A 20,028-nucleotide genomic window follows, 5' to 3' on the forward strand; every position below is an offset into this window, starting at 1 on the left:
ATTAGTTTACTAACTAATATGTAAATAATTTTCTTTTTCAATTGTTATTGGCCCCAATGCGAAGAAAAAAGTAAAGATCACGTGTTTTAAATTTTTTATTTGTGCCTGTAAGGAAAATTTAGAAGAAGGTGCCTTTGGTAGGTCGAAGTAAGTCATATACATGTAATTACATACAAAGTTTCATTGAAATCGATCAAGTTTGTTGTGACATATAATTGATTGAAAATGGCAACAATTGTAAGAATATGCGATTGAAATGAATCTCGCGAACACTAAATTCAAAGATTTTTACATCTTACAATGCCCAGATAAAAAATTTAAAAATCGCGCCTTTTACTTTTCCCTTCGCAATTGCGACCAATAACAATTTTTAAAAAAATTATTTACATATTAGCTAGTAAATTAATCCTTCTAACATCTCAAAAAGAGTCAAGCTGTTGGGTACAAATTTAATAAAGTTATTCGTTTTTAAAAGGTGTACGAATACTTTGTACAGCCACTGCAAACGAGGATACATATTTTTATCTCTGCATCTCTGAGAGATGTAAATCACGGTTTTCTTTTGATCGCAAACGGTTGTTATTTCCAGGCGAATTATTTGAATCGTGAAACAATGGAACGAAGAAAGAGGGTCAATAATTTATTAGAGTGTCGGATACTAATTGGTGTGTACTTGAAGTACACTAACATCTTAAGCTCGTGTAATAGATTTATCCCTACTTTCTTCCTATTTAACTTGTACAACCCCTTTTGCGGCTGTTAATCGACGGCCGATAAAAGCAGAAACGCGAATATTATGAACGACAAAAGTCAATTGAAATATATTCGAACAATTACTTTTCAAATATTTCTTCTCTATTTCGAAAGTTTGATTTTCGCTATATACTTTCTCGCTCGAAAGATAATATTCGACGAGACTTCGTGGGAAAATGGACAGAAGGTATATATACATACAAGGGATGTAGGAAAGGAGCTTTGAATATTTTTAAATATATAATTGCGGTATTTTTAGGCACGTATTCGGGTTATTTAAATATCAATTTACATATTGAACGCTCTTTTGGAACACAACGGAGCAGGTGGAAAACAAATAGGGCGCAGTCGCAACTAGGGCGTTCTAAAAGGTGGTAGTACGAAGTTTACTGGCAATCAATGGCGAAACATGCTACACGTTCAATCACGGGGAATTAATTAAGAAAATCGCCAATGTGCTCGAGATCAATCTCGCACGGAGAAATGTGTCTCGCGACACAATGTAGTGTCCCGTGAAATCCGACTGTCCCAACGAAACTGTCGTCGACACGTGAAGAGACAATGGTCTACCGTGTTTATCTCGATAGTGGTAATTTGTGTTAACAGTGTCATACAGATATATTCTAATAATTGACAATTATTCTACCGCATTTCAGTGAACTTTCAAGCTTTCCAACTTGCAGAACCGATGCAGTGGTGAACGATCGGAATCTATAGAGATCGAACGACAATAAATTTTGCTATGACAGTGCATGCGATGCAAAACTCGGTGAACAGTTAACAATGAATACACCGAATCTGAAGCATGTCGTAACCTTCGACGAAAGATGTAAGGAAGGTAAGTCAAGGTACACACAAGTTCAACAGATTATTATAATACTGATTTAATTAGTTACTTAATTTGCTTACTTCGAAAATGAATCTACGAGTAGAACTCACTTTATCACGTTGATCGTCGACGAGAATTGTTGTCATGGGCAGGTGTCTGCAGACCAGCATACTTACCGTAGAAGCCAAACATTTTGACAATGTTGTGTGTCTGTTTTTCAGGTGTATTTGTCGTTCTTTTTACCGTTGCAACTATAGTTCAGTAAAGAAAATATCGTAAACAGGGATACACTTAGAGATTGGCCACTCTGAGAACAGGATTGAGTAGCGACGCAAGATCTGCGCCCTTCCATGGTCTGTATCCATGGTCCACGGTTGTTGTTGAACTCGTGGTTCTCGCAATTGAAGCAACAAAACTTTTGTTTTGCATGGAAAGCAGCTTACTCTTCTCTCGTTTACACATTGGAACACAACGTTCAGAGGGAAAGAAAATGCATTCCTATTCTCAGAATAGCCTGATTTTACTGAGACGAATGCAGCTGCTTATATGTAAAGGCTAGATAGTCGCAGAGTTGAGCAATTGATATTTATTAGAATTGCAGGGTGTCTAAATTAGGAGTAGCCAACATATCTGCCTTAGTTATTGTCGATTGAGAAAACCTCGGACACCCTGTACTTGGTGTAATATGTTCATTACCCCGTAGATAACGCAGCATAATTATTTCTGATTTTCGAGTATGCTCAAATAACGCTTCGTTGTCCCTAGAAAGTGCTAGGCAAATCACGAGGATTATTTTATTCGAGCATCATTTTCTGGTTCGAGTAGTACAATGGATCATTTGTGTGTAATGGTTAAATCTGTTTCGATGCTGCTCTATCAAAAGAAATGTCTCCGTTTGAATTGTGGAACATTTTATCAACACGTTATGTCAACGCACATTTCTTCCGTATTATAAGATCTTTTGCACAGCGTAAGGTAGAGATAAGCCGTACATTTGCCCGAGTATACTGAAAAGAAATGTTACCACATCTTTTAAAGAACAAACTTAAGCATGGGTAGCAGAGGAGTCGGGGACATTCCAACAATATTTCATCCTCAACAAACTCATACTTCAAATATCATTCTTGGTGACAATCAGCAGAACCATGGTCCCCAAAGCAGTATTGGTCAAGTTACTCATGACAATTCTGGTAAGCATGTGACAATAACTATTTAAACACGAATTATACTTGGCATTTCAACTAATCAAATATTTTACATACTTCTCGTACTCGTGCTTCTTTCAATCAAAGACAAATACAAGTATTATACACGCCTTTTAATCGAAGGAACATCAAGGAGGGAACCTTGAACAACTATCAAGCAAGGAAATGTTCAAACTTGTCGCACAAGGCTCCCCCCTTAGATTTCAAAGAACATTTAAGCGAATGTTATACTCTGCATTGCCTCTGCTCATTTTATAATTAACATTTTCGATACGATTGAATCACAAGTATTCCTCAAAGTATTCATACCTTGTTCCAAGATTAGGTCCCATTACACAATGCACATCGGAGATGATCACCGCACAAAAGACTGAGCAAGCACAGCATCTTCTTAAGCACTTCTGTATATGTAGACTTGTCTGCACAGCACTGACATTCAAGGAGAAAAAGTCCATGGATATATAGGAAATGGAAAGGCGCACGTTTCTTATCTTCCGTCACTCGATTCTGTTTTTCAGAGTGGGTCTATTATAGAGTGAGCCCGTTTGTATACTCAGGTATACGCTTGGAGGTAACAATGCAGCGGAGAACCGTAGAGTTCTTTTTAAAAAGTCGTCAACTGTTTATTTCAATACTTGAAAAAGTCCTGCTAATACTTCGCTGTATTTTTACTGGACAGATATACAAGTAATTATTAGACTGCGGATTTATATGCAAAGTAAAAACGGTCCGCATTTATTTCAAGATACAGAAAGCCGCAAAGATATTTATTTCTTTTCCCAATAATTTCAATGAAGTTAAAAGTGATGCAACATTTGATCTACTCGTTTTCCCGACAAACGCATAAAATCCGCTGTCTAGTAATTATACTAAGCATACGACGCCGTATTCTCTCTATTGTAATCTCTCGCTATCAATTTTAGCCCTGGTGATGTCAAGTGTCAGCAGTTTTGCATTTGCCTTTGATCGAGCGCATCGCAGACCGCCCGTGCCCGTGCCAGGACTCAATGATTAAACGACAGTGCTCATTGAATTAAATTTCATTCTTCGAATTTCCTTCATTTGTTACAATTGTAATATACTGTACAATACGTTGTGTTATATTATCGCTTTTCTTATAGATTAGCAATCAAAATCGAAGGTCCGCTAAATCTAGGGTGATCATTAGACTGCGGATCCTCATACAAAATCAAAATTGCGTATACTCGTGTATTTACTTAGATTCTTTCAATCTGTCTGCATCAAATCCGCAGTCTAGTGATAAATGATCGATGTTCATTCTGTTCTATCACCGTGAAAATAAAATCGCATGACGCCTCAGCTTTGACGTCTCTAAGAAAAGAACTTAGGGAAATGAAAGTAAAAGTTTCAGGCTTTGAAATAAGCCCAGGTGCGTGTACAGATTTTGTTTCACGAAGTTACAAGAGACTGAATATTGGCAAATTGTTATCCAAGATCCGAGGGTCCTTTAATTTTGATCTTTGATGTGTATTTACCAGTCTGTTGTGAATGTTCAGTTTCGCACTAGCTTTTGCAGTTTACTGACGTGGTTGAATAGCATACGGTGCCTTGTCATGTCCTATGGGTAGTAGATCATTCGCAGTAGAGTAACGACCATAGTGTGTTCAGACTTTTCAATCTCCATTACCTGTTGAACATCGTAGTATATTCTCGCCACATTCGTTGATCCACGTTTGCATCCACAATGCGAATCCGCAATGCCTGTGTAAGTTTCTGTAAATATCACGTGTCGCTTGCGCGTTGTTGTTTGAAATCGAAATCCTGTGTACAGTCTCTGTGAGAATACGAAGTGGATAACAGCATTACATTTTCAGCGTGTCGAGTGTTATGTTCGTAAACGTACGTGCGCCTTTTCAACATTCATTGTTCGAAACTGAATGCGTCGATTACTTGTGTTTCTTTTACTGTATCATTTATAGCCGTACCACAAAGCGATTTTATTCAATATTCAAGACGTTATATTTTTTTATTAATAGCGAGATCTCTTGCGCGTATCCTGACTAATCGGTTCTATCGTTTAGGATGCGAACAACAACAAGGATGCAGCGTCACCGGTGGCTGCGGCGATTCTGCTCCGAGCTGTCGTACTATGGAGGCAACCGGAAGCGGAGGAATCGCCGAAGGAGCTGGAGGCAACCAGGGACACACCGCCAGCCAAATACAAGTCCAGCAACACATCTCACCGCCTTCTGTCACTTATCAACAGAGGCCCAATTCCCTCTCAGCTTGCTACGCATCCTGTTGCGCCGAGTCCGCCAAAAAGGTTCATATGATTTTTCTTAACTAACCCCCTGCGGAAATATGCTTCAAGATTGCTGGCTTGTGCTTCGAAATTTTAATCAACCGATTACAGATATATTTCGGAGTGTGTGTAACCATATGCGTGACAGCGAGCTGGGTCGGCGCGACGCATTGCATTAAATATTTATATTTTTACAAACTCGAGAGTCCCAGTTATCTATCGTCTTCGAATTCGTCAGTGACGGGACTGCATCAACAGCATGTGAGTTCGTTTACTTTCATTATTAGACTGCGGATTTATATGCGGAATAAAAATCATGTACATTAATCGCAAGACACAGGACTTCTTTTCTAAATAATCTTAATAAATTCAAAATAGTACAACAATGTTTTTACTATAAATGCATAAAATCCGCAGTCTATTAACACTAGAACTGCGGCAGTTCTACTGTTAATAATTCGTTTCGTTAACGCTCGTCTCACCGATCGATTCGTTAAACGTTCCACTATGTTCCAGAAGGTTCCGTATAACGCACCCTTCTTCACAACGTGGTTCTGCACGAACTGGGAAATCCTCTACTATCCGATTTATTTCATTTGCCAAGCAGCGAGAATCAAATGCAACACTCCATCGGAGATAATCGCGGAGAATTTGCGCGGCTTCCGCGACAAAGGGTTCACCGGCGGTCGTTTTTTGAGAAGATGTAGCCTGTTCTGTGGACTCTGGGTAGTCACCAATTACATGTACATTTACTCGCTCAGGATATTGTTGGCTACCGACGTGATGGCTCTTTTCGCGACGAACGTGTCCTGCGTTTATTTATTGTCGTGGGTTATTCTTCACGAGCAGTTCGTCGGTATAAGGGTTAGTATCGTTGTTCACAGAGATCCGTTCCATAGAAATCTATCATGTAACTATATTATATAACAGATAGTAGCGGTAATCGTGTGCAACACTGGGATTGCACTTTTAGCGTACATGGACGGAATAACCGGAAGTCCAACCTTGGGGGGTGTTGTTCTAGCCACGTGTGCAGCAGCTGGTTCTGCTGTTTACAAGGTAATCATCAACGTCACGACGTTATCAACCCTTTGCGCTCGAATGGTGATTCTTAGGCAAGTCGAAACTGTACCATTATGTTAATTATTTCTTGATTTTGGAATTAAAATTGCTTCGAGTGCGAAGGGTTCACAGTATTATGGTAATTAAGTTGCATTTCCGCGATTATTGACGCGCTGCGGATTCCATGAATTTGTGAGAAAAATGAATAGGAAAAATTTCAAGCTGTAAATGCACAGGGTGTCACAAAATTATATGTCGCGGACACCGTAGCGCGATTCTAAAAATGACATGAGGAACCCCCCGCAAAATTGACCTTGACTTTTCACCTTGTTCTTCGCGTTATTTATGTCGTTTTCGACTAAATCGGGAATGTAGAATCGCGCTGGTGTCCGCGACATATAGTTTTGTGACACCCTGTACATTATTTTATTGTGACGCGCTCGTACGGTCCATTTTGAGAATGTTCAACGATGTTCGATCAGGTGCTGTTTAAGAAAGTTATAGGAGAAACAACGTTCGGACAAATGTCTCTGTTCTTCTCGCTTATCGGACTGTGCAATGCGATGCTGTTATGGCCAATTTGTTTGGCTCTGTACTTCACGGGGGTCGAGAGCGTATACTGGGAGCGGTTACCATGGACAGCATTGCTTCTAGCGAGCATTCTACATTTAGGTACATCTCCAAATTCGTTTTAACTTGTTTGACATATTTACAACGATTTATTGTCCTTCCACAGTCGCGAACATGCTTGGTAACTTCAGTGTCGCTCTGACATACGACCTGTTCATCACCCTGGGTTTGATCACAGCCGTACCTGTGTCTGCTGGTACGTAAAAATGTTTAACTTTAACGTTAAACCTAAACTTCAAATTATAAACGTGAAATGTTGATCGACGTCTCTCTATGTTGCAGCGTTGGACGTTGTTTTGTATGGAGCGAATTTCGTGGGCATGAAACTAGCGGGGATGATTTTCATAGCAGTCGGCTTCTTCCTTGTGATGTTCCCGGACAATTGGCCCGACTATATAACCAGATTGCTTCGGTATGTTTTTTCGAATACACTTTCCAAATATGATTTATGGTATGTTTTCTATAACTTCAACCTAATTTCTTTCTTAGTCTTTAGTTTCGTAGTAAGTTTGCTAATGTTTTATCTCTGACTACGTACCATACACGCGACGTCTGATCGCATAATACGCACGCGAGCGCACATAATACACTTGAACGTGCGTTTAAAACCGGTCGCGGACATGTCCCTTCTATGTTCAGAAACTGGAAATACGGAAACTCGTTTTTCTTCGTATTATATGAAAATGCACAGACCAGGGAACACATCGTTACACCGAGACAAAAATAGTATTAAACATTATTCAGATATTCATATAGATTTAGGCGTTTAGATGGAATATCTAGTAGATTAGAGAATTCGCAGAGAGAAATTTTGATTATTATTATCGTATTTGTTAGTACTAGTTTATGGAATGTATTCGTAGACTTGAAATAATTTTCAGTTTCCACGAGTAAAAGAGATATCAGATAGCTGGTTTTAAACGCATGTGTGTACGTATATCTACATAAAGGGTGGGTATCCAGAATGAGTATACTGGGACATCTGCATTGCACTTGAAATTCCGAGCCAATGTCTAGAATCAATATCGAGAGATTTTCAGAAACTTTCAGCTCGGATTAAGAAAGGTGTAAACATGGTATCTTGGGGATAACTATTCTCGAAATGAATATTCGAAATATTAAACGATTTTCTATATTCTTCGTTGTATATCATCTTCGAGATACTATAACTTTTCTTAATGTTCTCTCTTCGTAAGTTGAAAGCAAAGCACTCGGACACATTCTTCTAGATGCTGCACAATATATTTATATATATATATTTACACGAATCTCTATTTACATTTATACTTTCTTCTTTCTACTTTTGCAAGATTATTGAACTACTATTTATCTTGTTTTGCACTAAATTAGAACTACTGTGTAGCTCACCGACGTAGTATATGCTTGATACACGAAAGATTCTCCACAAATGTACATATATAAATCCTAGAACCTGTACATATATCATTTACTAACTTCTTTGGAGTCCCTTCAATTTACAGAAGAGTTTGTAACATGAATACAAAGATGCTCTCTGAGATTGCAAGCACGTTTTAGCGTGAACTAAACACTCTTTAGAAAATATATATTGCTCTCTATTTTTTCTTACTCGATTTGAAATTGTTTAGGTGAATAAAAAGAATTGAGGAATCAGGATCATAGGTGGGGTTGCTTCTCGCTTTGAAGTACAGAAAAATAATGTGGCTTGTGGTTGTCACTTTTCTGATGTTCTCTCCGATTATTATTTTTATCATGTGGCGCAGAGTTGGTGCTTTGGCTGGTTGATCTTTTAACTAATGAATCCTTTGATCGATTAATTTTGCATCAGCGATTGCGAAAAAGGTGGCAACCCAACCGGTCGCAGTTTATTTCAAGTTTTTCTACTTTAGTTGCATAGAAGGTGTGTTACAAAGCAGACTGTAGAAATTTTGTTTCGCATTTAGTGATACTTCGTGTGTGTTCCCTAGGTCGCTAAAATAAAACACCAGCATTCGTATTGTTTTACAGGATGCCTGGAATATGCAAGAAGTTTAAAGTATAGCTAAATCAGTACTGAATAGAGTTTCGAATTTAACAGAAAAAAAAGTTAGCGAGAGTACATTGAAAAGTTCTACTATGTAGGTCTTTACCGAGTCTAGAAGCTAATTAAACGACATGTTATTTACTAGGATCACGAAATAAATTATAAACTATAAACGAATCTAGGCAACGTTCTCCCACGAGTTTCGTCTAGGAAAACTGTTCACATTTGATATTGTCATTGCATATTCTTCCAATCGATAATTTTCAACGTCTACGATGTAAAACATATTTTCAATCACGGTCGAGAAACATTATTTCAATACTTTATTGCACATTATTCTTTTTTATACGTGTTAAGTTAAGTGTGTTAATTGTTAATCGATCGAATAGGTGAAACAAAATGGCAAAAAACATATAGTATGGGGTATAAAGCAGTGATATACCTGTCAATGTAATAATAATGTATAGTTAAGAAGGCAACTGCGAATAGTAAACATACATTACTGCTCGCAAGAATCAGGACACTTCGCTACTTTGAGCTTCGGAAGAAAACCGGCACAACTCGAAAACCACTAATTTTTAACCAAAGTTCAACTAAATGTCACTTATCTCCATAAAATCACATCGGCAATATCTTCTACTTTGTTTAAAGGACATATTTACAGGTACATAACTTTTGTATAAATAGTTTATTTTCTTCTAACCAAAATGGTTTACACCGTGGTTTATTTAGACATGCGACACTTTTCTTTAAAAAAAAAACTTCAACTACACTCTAGTGGCCGGATATGCGAATTAATAAGCGAACAATCGCAGTTTTTTGAGTTATGCCGGTTTTCTTCCAAAGTAGCGACTTGTTGTTTACGTGCCAAAAATCTGCTGAAAAATTTCCTGGAAAGAGTGTGAACAAGTGTCCCGATGCTAACGAGCGAACAGTGAAAATTACACAAGTCTTTGAACATAATCACGTTCGTTAGATCGATGAATCCACACCGAGAGATCATTTCGATCAAACTCTTGGCAGCATCCTCGAGCTTCGAGACTGAATGAATTTTTCCGGAAACCACTGAAATTCTCTTTCGAATTCTGCTATAGCTCGGAAACATTGGAAATTGACGGGAAATTTGGACTAGTTAACTCCGAGCTAAAAATTTATGCGAGTAACGTAGAGTCTACAGGGAAGTAGTCGCATTCGAGATTGAATTGTTCGAGTACCGAGTTCGCAAAACCATTGAAATAAACGAGAGATTAACAAAATTGCTTGAGCTGCTTATTGTGTTGTGTGTGGATCGACGTCAACACTCCATCACTCGCTTCCCAACAATCAGGATGCATTATATGCTGTTACAGAAACATAGTCCTCATGAGTCACAATTCGAGGTAAGAGAATACATCGCCATCCTCTTGTTGGTCGCGTAAAAAATTCATCCGTTACCCTAGTCTCGAGAAAGAATATTCCAACTGGCATATATGCATCGATTGCCCAACTATAATAATCTTTCTTTTTTTTTATATGATTTTGTACGATCCGAAAAAAGATACGTATAGACACAGTGGATCCAAAAAGTATTTGAACACTTTTCTCAGTCTCGAGAAATCGTCCATGTTTAAACCGCGATGATTTCGTTGGAACAATTAGTATGACAGTACACCTAGTGTCATTTTAAAGCTTGAAGCTCCTACTTTTACCAACGATCATCATTTTTGCCTAGGCCAATTCCGCACGACGCGACAGGTGGAAAACTGAAGACATGTTTCTGTCTCTGAAAACATGGGAAACGTTTTTTTCGTGAATGAATCTTCCATTAGATTTGAAGACTGAAGTCTCTCCTTTGCAACGACACTTTGAAAATTGATTTCTGCACGATTTTTTTTCGTTTCAGTGGAATTTTTAAAGAAAGCTGGAAATTAGTTGCTGTAGAACATTTATTAGAAAGGGTTTCCGATCAATCTAAAGCTTATACCTTTAAGAAAATATTTTTGTTATTCAAAAAGGTTCTTCAATGCTTTTTCGATCCCTGGTTCTTTCGAGCAATTTTGCGACGCGTCTCGCGATGAATTTTTTATGAACGACGAACGAGAAAATGTGAAGAACTGCATGGTTTTCTACTTTGCTGTGTGAATTCTGTGTTTGCGTGGATACACGAACGAAACTAAAACGCATCGGCTTGACTCGTGCTGATTAAAAAGCATGACTTCCACTTGCTTACGCACACACCTGACTTTTTCTTTAAATTTACAACTACAAACTTTGATTTTGCCGAGTCGAAACGAATCCTGCGTTCTAACTTGTCCGCGTGGTACATATGTAGTTCGATTTTCCCCGAGACCCTTTATTTTCAAGAGAAAAGGAACAATGTCTTAGAAAATTTATTGTATCCGCGAGAGTACATAGAATCGTTTTACGTGAGGGTCGTTCCTATAGCTGTCCTAGTTGAAGCAGAAAAAAAATGTTAAAATTGTCCTTTAAAATAAAACTCGAAACATTGTTCGAGCGTGTTCAAGTGTTCAAATATATATTCTACTGTTCGTAGAGATAAAAAAATATATAATATTGTTCGGGAGAGTGTACAGAATCGTTCTATGTAAGAGTTAATTGTTTATACAGCTTTCCCAGTTAACGCAGTGAGAAATGTTAAAATTTGCCATTCCGCGGGCGAAGAATGAAATTATAATCTTGGGAACCGATTTCTCAAGGCGACGCACAATGCTGCGATTCGAGGTGCTAGCTGGACATAACCTTCTTTATGATTACTAATACAAAGTGCGCATATATTGGAAATATTAACCCGTATACATAGATTCTGCTTCTTCACTGTTCTTCACATACATGATTTTTCCAAAACATATTTATACAATCAAGATGGTTGTATACATACTTTGAGCTTGTTGAATATTGGTATTCATAATTACTAGACTCCGGATCTTTATGCATTTTTGAAGAAACTGATCGGGTGAAATATAAAACAGTAATAGATTCGAAAAATTCAAGAACACTGTAACGTTGTTTTTAATGTAACAAAATCATCAGAGGATGAAATTAATTTTTATTTTCTTTCTGCTTCTCACAATCAATGCAGAATATTTTTATTTTGCATAATGATCCAGTCTATCCATAACATATATAATTAACGGAATTAATTAAGACAACAAAACGTACTTTCGCCGTTAGTTTCCGTTCCAAAAATTTACTTTGGAATATAGAAAAGTAAGTACAAACTGTACTTTTAAAATATCGATTGATATTAATTAGATGTAACAGCTTTTATGGACAACAACAAAATGCTTACACATAGTTCTGTCGACAAAAAGAAAGACTTTGGGTGTTCTACCAACAGAGAAATGTTAATATTCTTACTGTCTAGCACTGAACCTACCACCACCGGTCAAAATGACCGGTTCCAGATTTTTTATTTTACGATTATTGAAATAATAAAAATTATTTCCTAAGAAATGATTGTATAGATATCTTTAGTAAAGCACGCATTACAATAGAAGCCGCACAAAGTTTAAATAAAATCAATCTTATCACTTTTATAACGGAACATGTTCCAGTTACTTGGCAGGTTTAGTGTTAAAGACGCATTTGTGTGCTTAATTATTATTAGACTGCAAAAATTGTCAAGAAATATTAGAATACGATATTGAACAGAATTTGGTACGATTTTTATTAGTTTTGTATCTGCGAAGGCCAATGCCACTGGAAATAAGATTTAATTGACACCGCTTTCATAAAATTTGTCTACAAAAATTCAAAATTGCACAAAGTTTAGTGTTAGACATTACTTCGTACGACTAGCATCTATTTTTCACGGAATTACGTTATTAGTTTTGTCCAGCTAATTAGCATTGATCGCAGCACTGTGCGACGGATCAAAGAAAGGGCTTTCAGATGATTCGCGTTGTTGAATGTTGTTTGCAACGAGATTCGTGTCGCCAGTACACTGATAAACGAGCACGGTAGAGAGAATCGAGAGTTAAACGCCTCGCTCACGACGCCGCCGAAACGTACGAAGCCGCACAACAACAACAACAACCATTAAAAAAAAAAATCCGGTTGTTTATGGGGGAGTACGGTGATACTTATGGGGTTGATATACGCAGTACCACGGGCACCCAGCAGCACAGGAGCAATGTTGCTAGAAGCCGGTGTTCCTCGATGCAGCAACGTCAGTATCGTCTGAGAAGCTACGGGGTACCTGCGGCTCATGGTGATGGGCAAATGCTGCTACCGATTAACAACATTAACAGGAATCAGAGTAACGGGAGCCAAGGTGAACCGACCACGACCACGACAACGACGACGACAACCACGAACCTAACGCACAGGCACAATAACTCCCAACAGAACAACTTCGAACCCCAACCTCGACGTGTTCCTAGTTCCATTTCGTACACGACCTCGACCTCGACCTCGACCCCGATCTCGACCCCGATCTCAACCTCAATCGCGATCTCGACCTCGACCACGACGAAAAATCATCAACGTTCCCATCTTCCTGGCCTACAGACCCAATAACAAGGTATGAGTGTACATTTAGGACAAGATAGAAGACCAACGGCGCGCGCCGTCCTCGGACGAGTCCCGATTCGGTTGCAATCTGTTCCGTTGCATCCCCGGAAATCGCTGTTCAGCCTCTCCGCTCCTGAGCCTTGTCCTCTTCGAGCTGGATCTTCTTGTCAGGCGTGTCGGAAGACACTGCGGTGTCTTACGGTGCTCTGGTAATCAATAGACTGCGGATCTCTGTGCGAAATCAAAATTGCAAGAGTCAGGAGCAGGGTTGCCATATGCGAGTCTCGCCAGGCCCCTTACCCTTCCGCCCCTCGCCCAGCTGTGCCGCGAAGCCCGCCTTTGCTTCCCCCACTAACGCTGACGCGTAAGCTAAGTTGGCTTGCTCCACGTGGTACGCGTCAGCGTTAGTGGGGGAAGCAAAGGCGGACTTCGCTGCGCAGCTGGGCGAGGGGCGGAAGGGTAAGGGGCCTGGTCAAACTAGAATATGGTACCCTGGTCAGGAGTCCAGTAGAAACGTCTTTCTTCCTTTAATCAAGGCCTGGCCGACGCTGGCTCCCGGAACAAATATGGCTGCTTCTCTCCTTCTCTTGCGCAGGGAATGAGAAGTGGCTGTTTCTCTCCCTCCCGAAGAGGAGCAGCAGCAACATCTGTTCCGCGAGCCAGCGTCGCCCACGACTGACTTTGATCAGTCTAATTGGCGGAGGACAATGCGTCGACTTTCTTAAATTCTTCTGATCTTTCTACTGGCTTAAATTCCGACGACTCGCTTTGTCTACTAATTATATTGTTAGTAAACTGCGGATATTTAGATTGATCTTTTATCTTGCACTTTTGGCTATATCGAAAACCCCGATCTTTGCATTATCGAGAAATGAGAAGGAGCATCCCGCACCCTTATAATCCTAGAAACGAAAATACCCCATTAATGATTTTAATAGAAGAGAAATCATATTTTGACATCTTGAATTTTTAAAATTTTCCAACAATTTTCAATTTTACCTACTCAATTTTGCTATAAATGCATAAAGATCCGCAGTCTGATTATTTATCAATGTGTCTTCAGATCCATGACGAAGTCGCCCACCGTATTCGCAAATTCGAGAAGGACACGGCTTGCGGCGCGAGATCCTCAACAGTGAAAATTCTGTAATGACAAAGAGGGCCGCGAACGCCTCCGGAAAAATCGAGGACAATCAGAAATTGCTGTTTCTCAAGATCGAAACGAGAATAGTATAACATGTTGTTCGCGGGACAATATCTTACTGTTTCGATATTTGACAGTTTCTATTAAATGCTGATTCGGTCGAATTTTTCTGCGTACACCTAGTACCAATTTGTTGCTACGAATTCGCGACTCTTTCAATGTCTTCGATCCAGGTCAGTTTTCCCCACGAAACAATTTCTTTGTTTTTCTACCATATATATATAGATGTAACAAATAATCGTGTGTTAGCTTGAAGATCTGTTTTGTAATGGTGGAGATCATGTTATACCGAGTTTAGGTTGAGTCTCTGTGTTTATACGATCGAGCAATATACGAGAAGTACATATATATATTAGTAACGTTCGTTATTTATCGGTAAACAAATGTGTAACGTTGTAATTAACTTTGATATTCCCTACCGGTAGATCGTACCGAGTTACACTTGTAGAAGCAACAGCAATATTTTGATACATCATTTTTCATTTGATATAATCATTTTTCAAAAAAAATAATAAAAAAACAAGAGTGTATTCGAATATTAATCACTGACTGTGAATATATTAAGAATTAAAGTGTATCGGAACGTTGTAGCAAGAGAGTTGTGAATTTAAACGAATTGCTTTTACAAGACGACCGGAAGTAGTGTACATAACTAGAAGAGTCCTTCTAAAATTGTACCCAATTATTATATTCTTAGTAGATGTGTATTACCCTTGTGTTTTAGATTCGCCAATATTCAATTTTGCTGATCTTTAGTGCTACCTTGCGTTTCCGATTCTAACGTAACCGGATACCCTTTATATGTATACATACAGGGTGAACATTATAAATCGTTACAGACGAATATCTTCAAAAATATTGATTATACGCAAAAATGTTTAAGATGAAAGTTGTTCAGTATCGAGGGGGACATCATGTGGTGGGATTTTTATTTTTCCCGATGGACACTCCAAGGTGAGGTGAAGGTCACCTTGATTTTTTAAAATGGAAACACCTACTTTCAGTATCACGAATCGATTGACTATTGAATTCTGAGTAAAAATGTATTGACCTCCATATGTCCTAAATCGAATAGTTAACGAGATATTATCGAAACAATTTTCTTTCTTCTTTGGATAATATCTCGTTAACTATTAGGTTTAGGACATATGAAGGTCAACACTTTTATACTCAGAATTTGGTACTCTATCGATCTACGGTATAAAAAATAGGGCATTCTATTTAAGAAAAGGAAGTTGACCTTCATCTCACCTTGGAGTGCCTACCGAGAAAAATAAAAGCCCCGCTGCATGATGTCCCCCTCGGTACTGAACAACTTTCATCTGAAACATTTTTGCGTATAATCAATATTTTTGGAGATATTCGTCTGTAACGCTTTATAATGTTCGCCCTGTATATATTATGTGATATATATATATTAATTATGCATTTGTTCTGGCTAGTACATATATAATATATATACAATATGCCTGCGTTAAGGAATGACTTTAGAAATTGTTTAACGATGTAACTTGACCGTCTGTTTAATCGTAGTTTAATCATTAAGTCCGTTAGCATATTCTCCTGTTACGTATACCTATACATATATATATATATCTTATTCGGGTGTCGAGCAATTATTTTACATTAATTATTATACATTACGTACTTGGAATGAAGCACTGTGACCGGTGTCATGCTGCTCTGTGTCTCGTCATATTATTCGTCGCACTATACTCGAATCAGAGAGAGAACCAGTCGCTGAGAAAAATGAAATATACTATTTCAGTCGAGTCAACAATTGATCGTCTTCCTTTGGTTCAAGTATGGTTCAATTTACGTGTCGAAACAGTCCACGAAATTTCCGGATTGTTGCATAAAATATATTGAAACAGCTTGCTCGAATTTTTAGCATTTTATTCGTCACCGTAAAATTATTTTTAAAAAAATTGTTTTTCTAGTTCTCCAGGCAAAAATAATTCTAAATTCAACTTCAGGCTGTCATTCACTTACCGATACACATATTTTTGAATTTTCTTTTTAAAGGAACGCTCGTGCCAAGCAGAATTTCATTTAACCCTTTGCATTCAGAAAATTAAAGATTTCTTCCGACCTAGAATATTTCGATTCCTTATGATTTTTTAAAATTTATGGATATGAAATTGGTATAATACCTCATTCAATACCTAAGTGTTTAGTAATTGATTAGTAGACAGCGAATTTTAAGCATTTATCACAAAAATGTCCGAAACGTTCATCCTCAATTAAACCACTAAATACAGTTGAGAATATATCGTGTTTGGTCTTATTTTAATCAGAAAAATGCCACAAATATATTGGTGAAAGTTTCATAAAAAAATAAGTAATAATAAAAAAGATTTAATATCGATGTTACTGTGCCGACGACTGCGACTCTCCGCGTCGCGTTAGTAGCGGTTCACACCGATATGCTCGAACCGAGATCAGATTTTTTGCGTTTATCGTGTTCAGCCATTTTGCGTTTATAGAGGATTTACTGCATTTAATAATGTAAACAATATTTTGAATAATATGCTACAGCAATTTTTAGTGGCGCCTCAGAGTCACCATTCGAGTGTTAAGGGTTAAAATGAAAAGTTGCGTTCCGAAGAATATTTAAAAAAATACGGTCCGCGAATTTCCGAGACTGTTTCCGAAAGGGACCCCTCAGGTATCAAGGGGTTTCCCGATTGAACTGTGAAGCAATGTGATTATTTGCATGCAGCGAAGACTCCCCACAGTGGCACGTTCGGATAGCATAATCGACCTGAGATCTAATTGCAGATGGAGCAGAAGACACGGACACGGTGTATCGGGTGGTACCCAACGCGACGTGATCGATTATCGGACCGGTTACATAAAATCCCATCTTCGTTCACCATCGGGAAGAGTTAGGTGACTAAGTGACCGGTGGACTATTCAGACAGTAGCTATGCAAAATAGAAAATGCCAAAACGAATGGAAGATCAGCGAGACCAGCGAGAAGAGACGTCAATACGACCGTAGAATCATCGAAATCTTGATCGCGTCGCTTCACATGTTCGTTCTATTATAGATTCATGTCTTCTGGACACATATACAATCTCTCACAATGAATGAAACATGATCATTTCACTTCCAACACTGCTGTCGGTATTTTCGATTTTTCCAGTCGTGCGTTAACACTTTACTATACAATGTATTCTTAACGAAAACTATATTATACGTATATATACATAATAATAGTATTATATTTTTAACGATACACATAAGTACCGAGCAGTTCAGGCGACTCGTTTTTAAAAACTCTCATTAACACTAGACTACCAGAGAAGTCCAAATGACACATTTCAAATCTCTAGTCTCACGACGATCAAACCTGCAAATGTACTTCTATAGATTTTTATTCGGTAGATCAATTCGTTCGTATACAGACCACTTGAGAAAGTCGATCGAGATCTTAACAGATGCGTTATTATAATTTATATGTACGATCGATCCCTGTCAGTTCGATCTCTTGGTATTTCCAGTGTTAAAGCTACATCTAATTATAATCTTTTTAACGATACATATACGTACCGAGCAGTTACAGCGTTCTCAATCTCTTTTAAAACATTACTGTCGGCAATTACAAACTTCGAATGTACAGTAGACCTAGCGTTAAATGCGTTAACAATTCGTCAACCGCAAGTTGTTTCTTGTAACATGATCTATTACCCCCGGCAGAGACTGTCCGAACAACACTATATGACAAAAATTACCATCGATAATGAAAGAGAACGATCTCTTTTGATAAGAATCTTTTTTTTAGCGCGAATCTTTCCGTAACTTAGCGAGTAATTTTGATAACAGACGCTTGGTTCGATCAATGACGTATTTCTTGCTAGAGGTAGTGGCACAGTTGCTAATAGGTAAAGTGTTAACGCGATTGTTACGAACTTTTCAGACTTACAATTTCGATCAAAGTAATTGCTCTCTATCTCTCGAAATACATTGCAAAGCGGCGACGTACTGTACAATAAAAATCACGCGACTATATCCGTCGAGAGAGTTCGAGTCGAAGAAGCTCACGTGCAAGTAGAGATTAAATCTTTTACTCCTATTAACATTAAACATATCTTTAGAATCAGGCTCGTGCAACTCACGCCCGGACAGGGGTTCACTCGCTGTTACTATGTTTTATGGGGGCAGTTTCACAGGCAAAGTTGTTCGAGCCTGTTTTTAGATTCTCGATTGCTGTAAAAATATGAATCTTCACTATCATTCGTTTTACTTCAGCGTTTAATAAAATATCGACACTTTAACACGTATATTTTTCAATTAACTAATGCTATACGTAATAGCGTAACAGATTGTTCAAATCAATTCTGCGTTGCTCGTTCGTATTTATTTTATTCGAGATATTTCATTAAATGTGGACTGCGGATCTTTATGTGTTTATGCATAAAAAATTCCACAAAATTTAATATTACCATTGAGAATAAGATTTTATTTGTTCGCACTTTCTTGAAATTTGCGCAGTCTAATTAAATGGTTCATTTCAGTTCATTTGAAACAAATAAAATTGACATTCTTTACACGAGTAACGCAGGGTTAGCGATCGGACACAATATCGCTCGAAAATATTTTATCCTTTTAATGAATAACTTGTTTACATTCTCCTCGAGTATATATATGAATATTGTAAATTATAAACGATTAAATATTCTCGAGCGGTAGCGTGTCTTCGAACGCAAGCATTGTAAAAATTCATGTACAGTAGGGTCTCGAAAATTGCTCGCAATTATCTCGCAAAAATCTGTTTCCCGTTCTGATATTATTTTTAAAGTGATTCAAATCTTACAAATCGGTGCAAACTGCACTAAGTTCTGTTACGAATTAGATGCTAAATTACAGCTGATGGAGAATGGCTCGATAAAAAGAGTCAAGGCGAGAGTTGTTCGAGACGCTATCGCACATGCGACACGCAATAACTATTCTAGATAATCTTTTGAATGGTAGCGGAGCTATATTTCTGTGAATATTTAAACTATAGGTTGAGAGGAGGATAGAATTACTTCTGGTGTTCTTGTATTACGCATATAATTGTACCGAGCGCAATTGTTACCGTCGATAGTCGTAATTAAGTTACGAATTTCCTGATTGCGTGACATCCGGACACGTCTTCGCCGACTTGTATACTTGGTAGAAGAAATTGTTCCTACGGGGAATATGTAAATTATTGTTGAACGATTTACTTTCGAGGAGCGTGTGTAGAACTTCAACAAATTCGTTCGTATACGATAGAGCCTCTCGTATCCGAGTCTATAGAGAAACAAAGGTGTTCCGATAACAGAACAATCAATACAATGCGTCTTTATGCAAATAGAGACCGTGAAGACTGACCGTTTGTTTAAACATTCTCACGTCCAGTACTTTACCAGCTGCTAAAAATGTTCTTAACTCGCGTAGAATTCCATACCGAGTCGCGTTTAGACCGCAGACGTTAGGAAAAATCGAATACCGAGTACACAATTATAAGTACGGTATTATTTTTACTTCCATGTTGATATATTCAAAACGTGCATTCTGAGGCCGATTTTTCGAATCCTT

General features: G+C 38.1%; 1 protein-coding gene across 15 annotated transcripts; it reads left to right on the forward strand.

The window, feature by feature from the left end:
• Nucleotides 1-40: 40 nt before the first annotated feature.
• On the forward strand, nt 41-18,507 carry LOC143216960 (solute carrier family 35 member F3). Of its 15 annotated transcripts, none has more exons than XM_076440580.1 (13): nt 41-1,342; nt 1,410-1,601; nt 2,621-2,772; nt 4,830-5,071; nt 5,162-5,311; nt 5,567-5,914; nt 5,981-6,109; nt 6,595-6,784; nt 6,849-6,938; nt 7,025-7,154; nt 10,094-10,123; nt 12,848-13,266; nt 17,242-18,507. In XM_076440580.1, exons 2-12 carry the CDS (start codon nt 1,537-1,539, stop codon nt 13,260-13,262), a joined length of 1,941 nt encoding a protein of 646 aa, XP_076296695.1. In that variant the 5' UTR covers nt 41-1,342; nt 1,410-1,536; the 3' UTR covers nt 13,263-13,266; nt 17,242-18,507. The 15 variants fall into 15 exon arrangements, 14 of the variants coding, with proteins under 14 accessions (XP_076296695.1, XP_076296696.1, XP_076296694.1 ...); XM_076440581.1 differs by having other exon boundaries at nt 1,422-1,601; XM_076440579.1 differs by having other exon boundaries at nt 1,437-1,601.
• The last annotated feature ends 1,521 nt before the right edge of the window (nt 18,508-20,028 follow it).

The sequence above is a fragment of the Lasioglossum baleicum genome, chromosome 16 (genome assembly GCF_051020765.1).
Source record: "Lasioglossum baleicum chromosome 16, iyLasBale1, whole genome shotgun sequence".
Classification (NCBI taxonomy): domain Eukaryota; kingdom Metazoa; phylum Arthropoda; class Insecta; order Hymenoptera; family Halictidae; genus Lasioglossum; species Lasioglossum baleicum.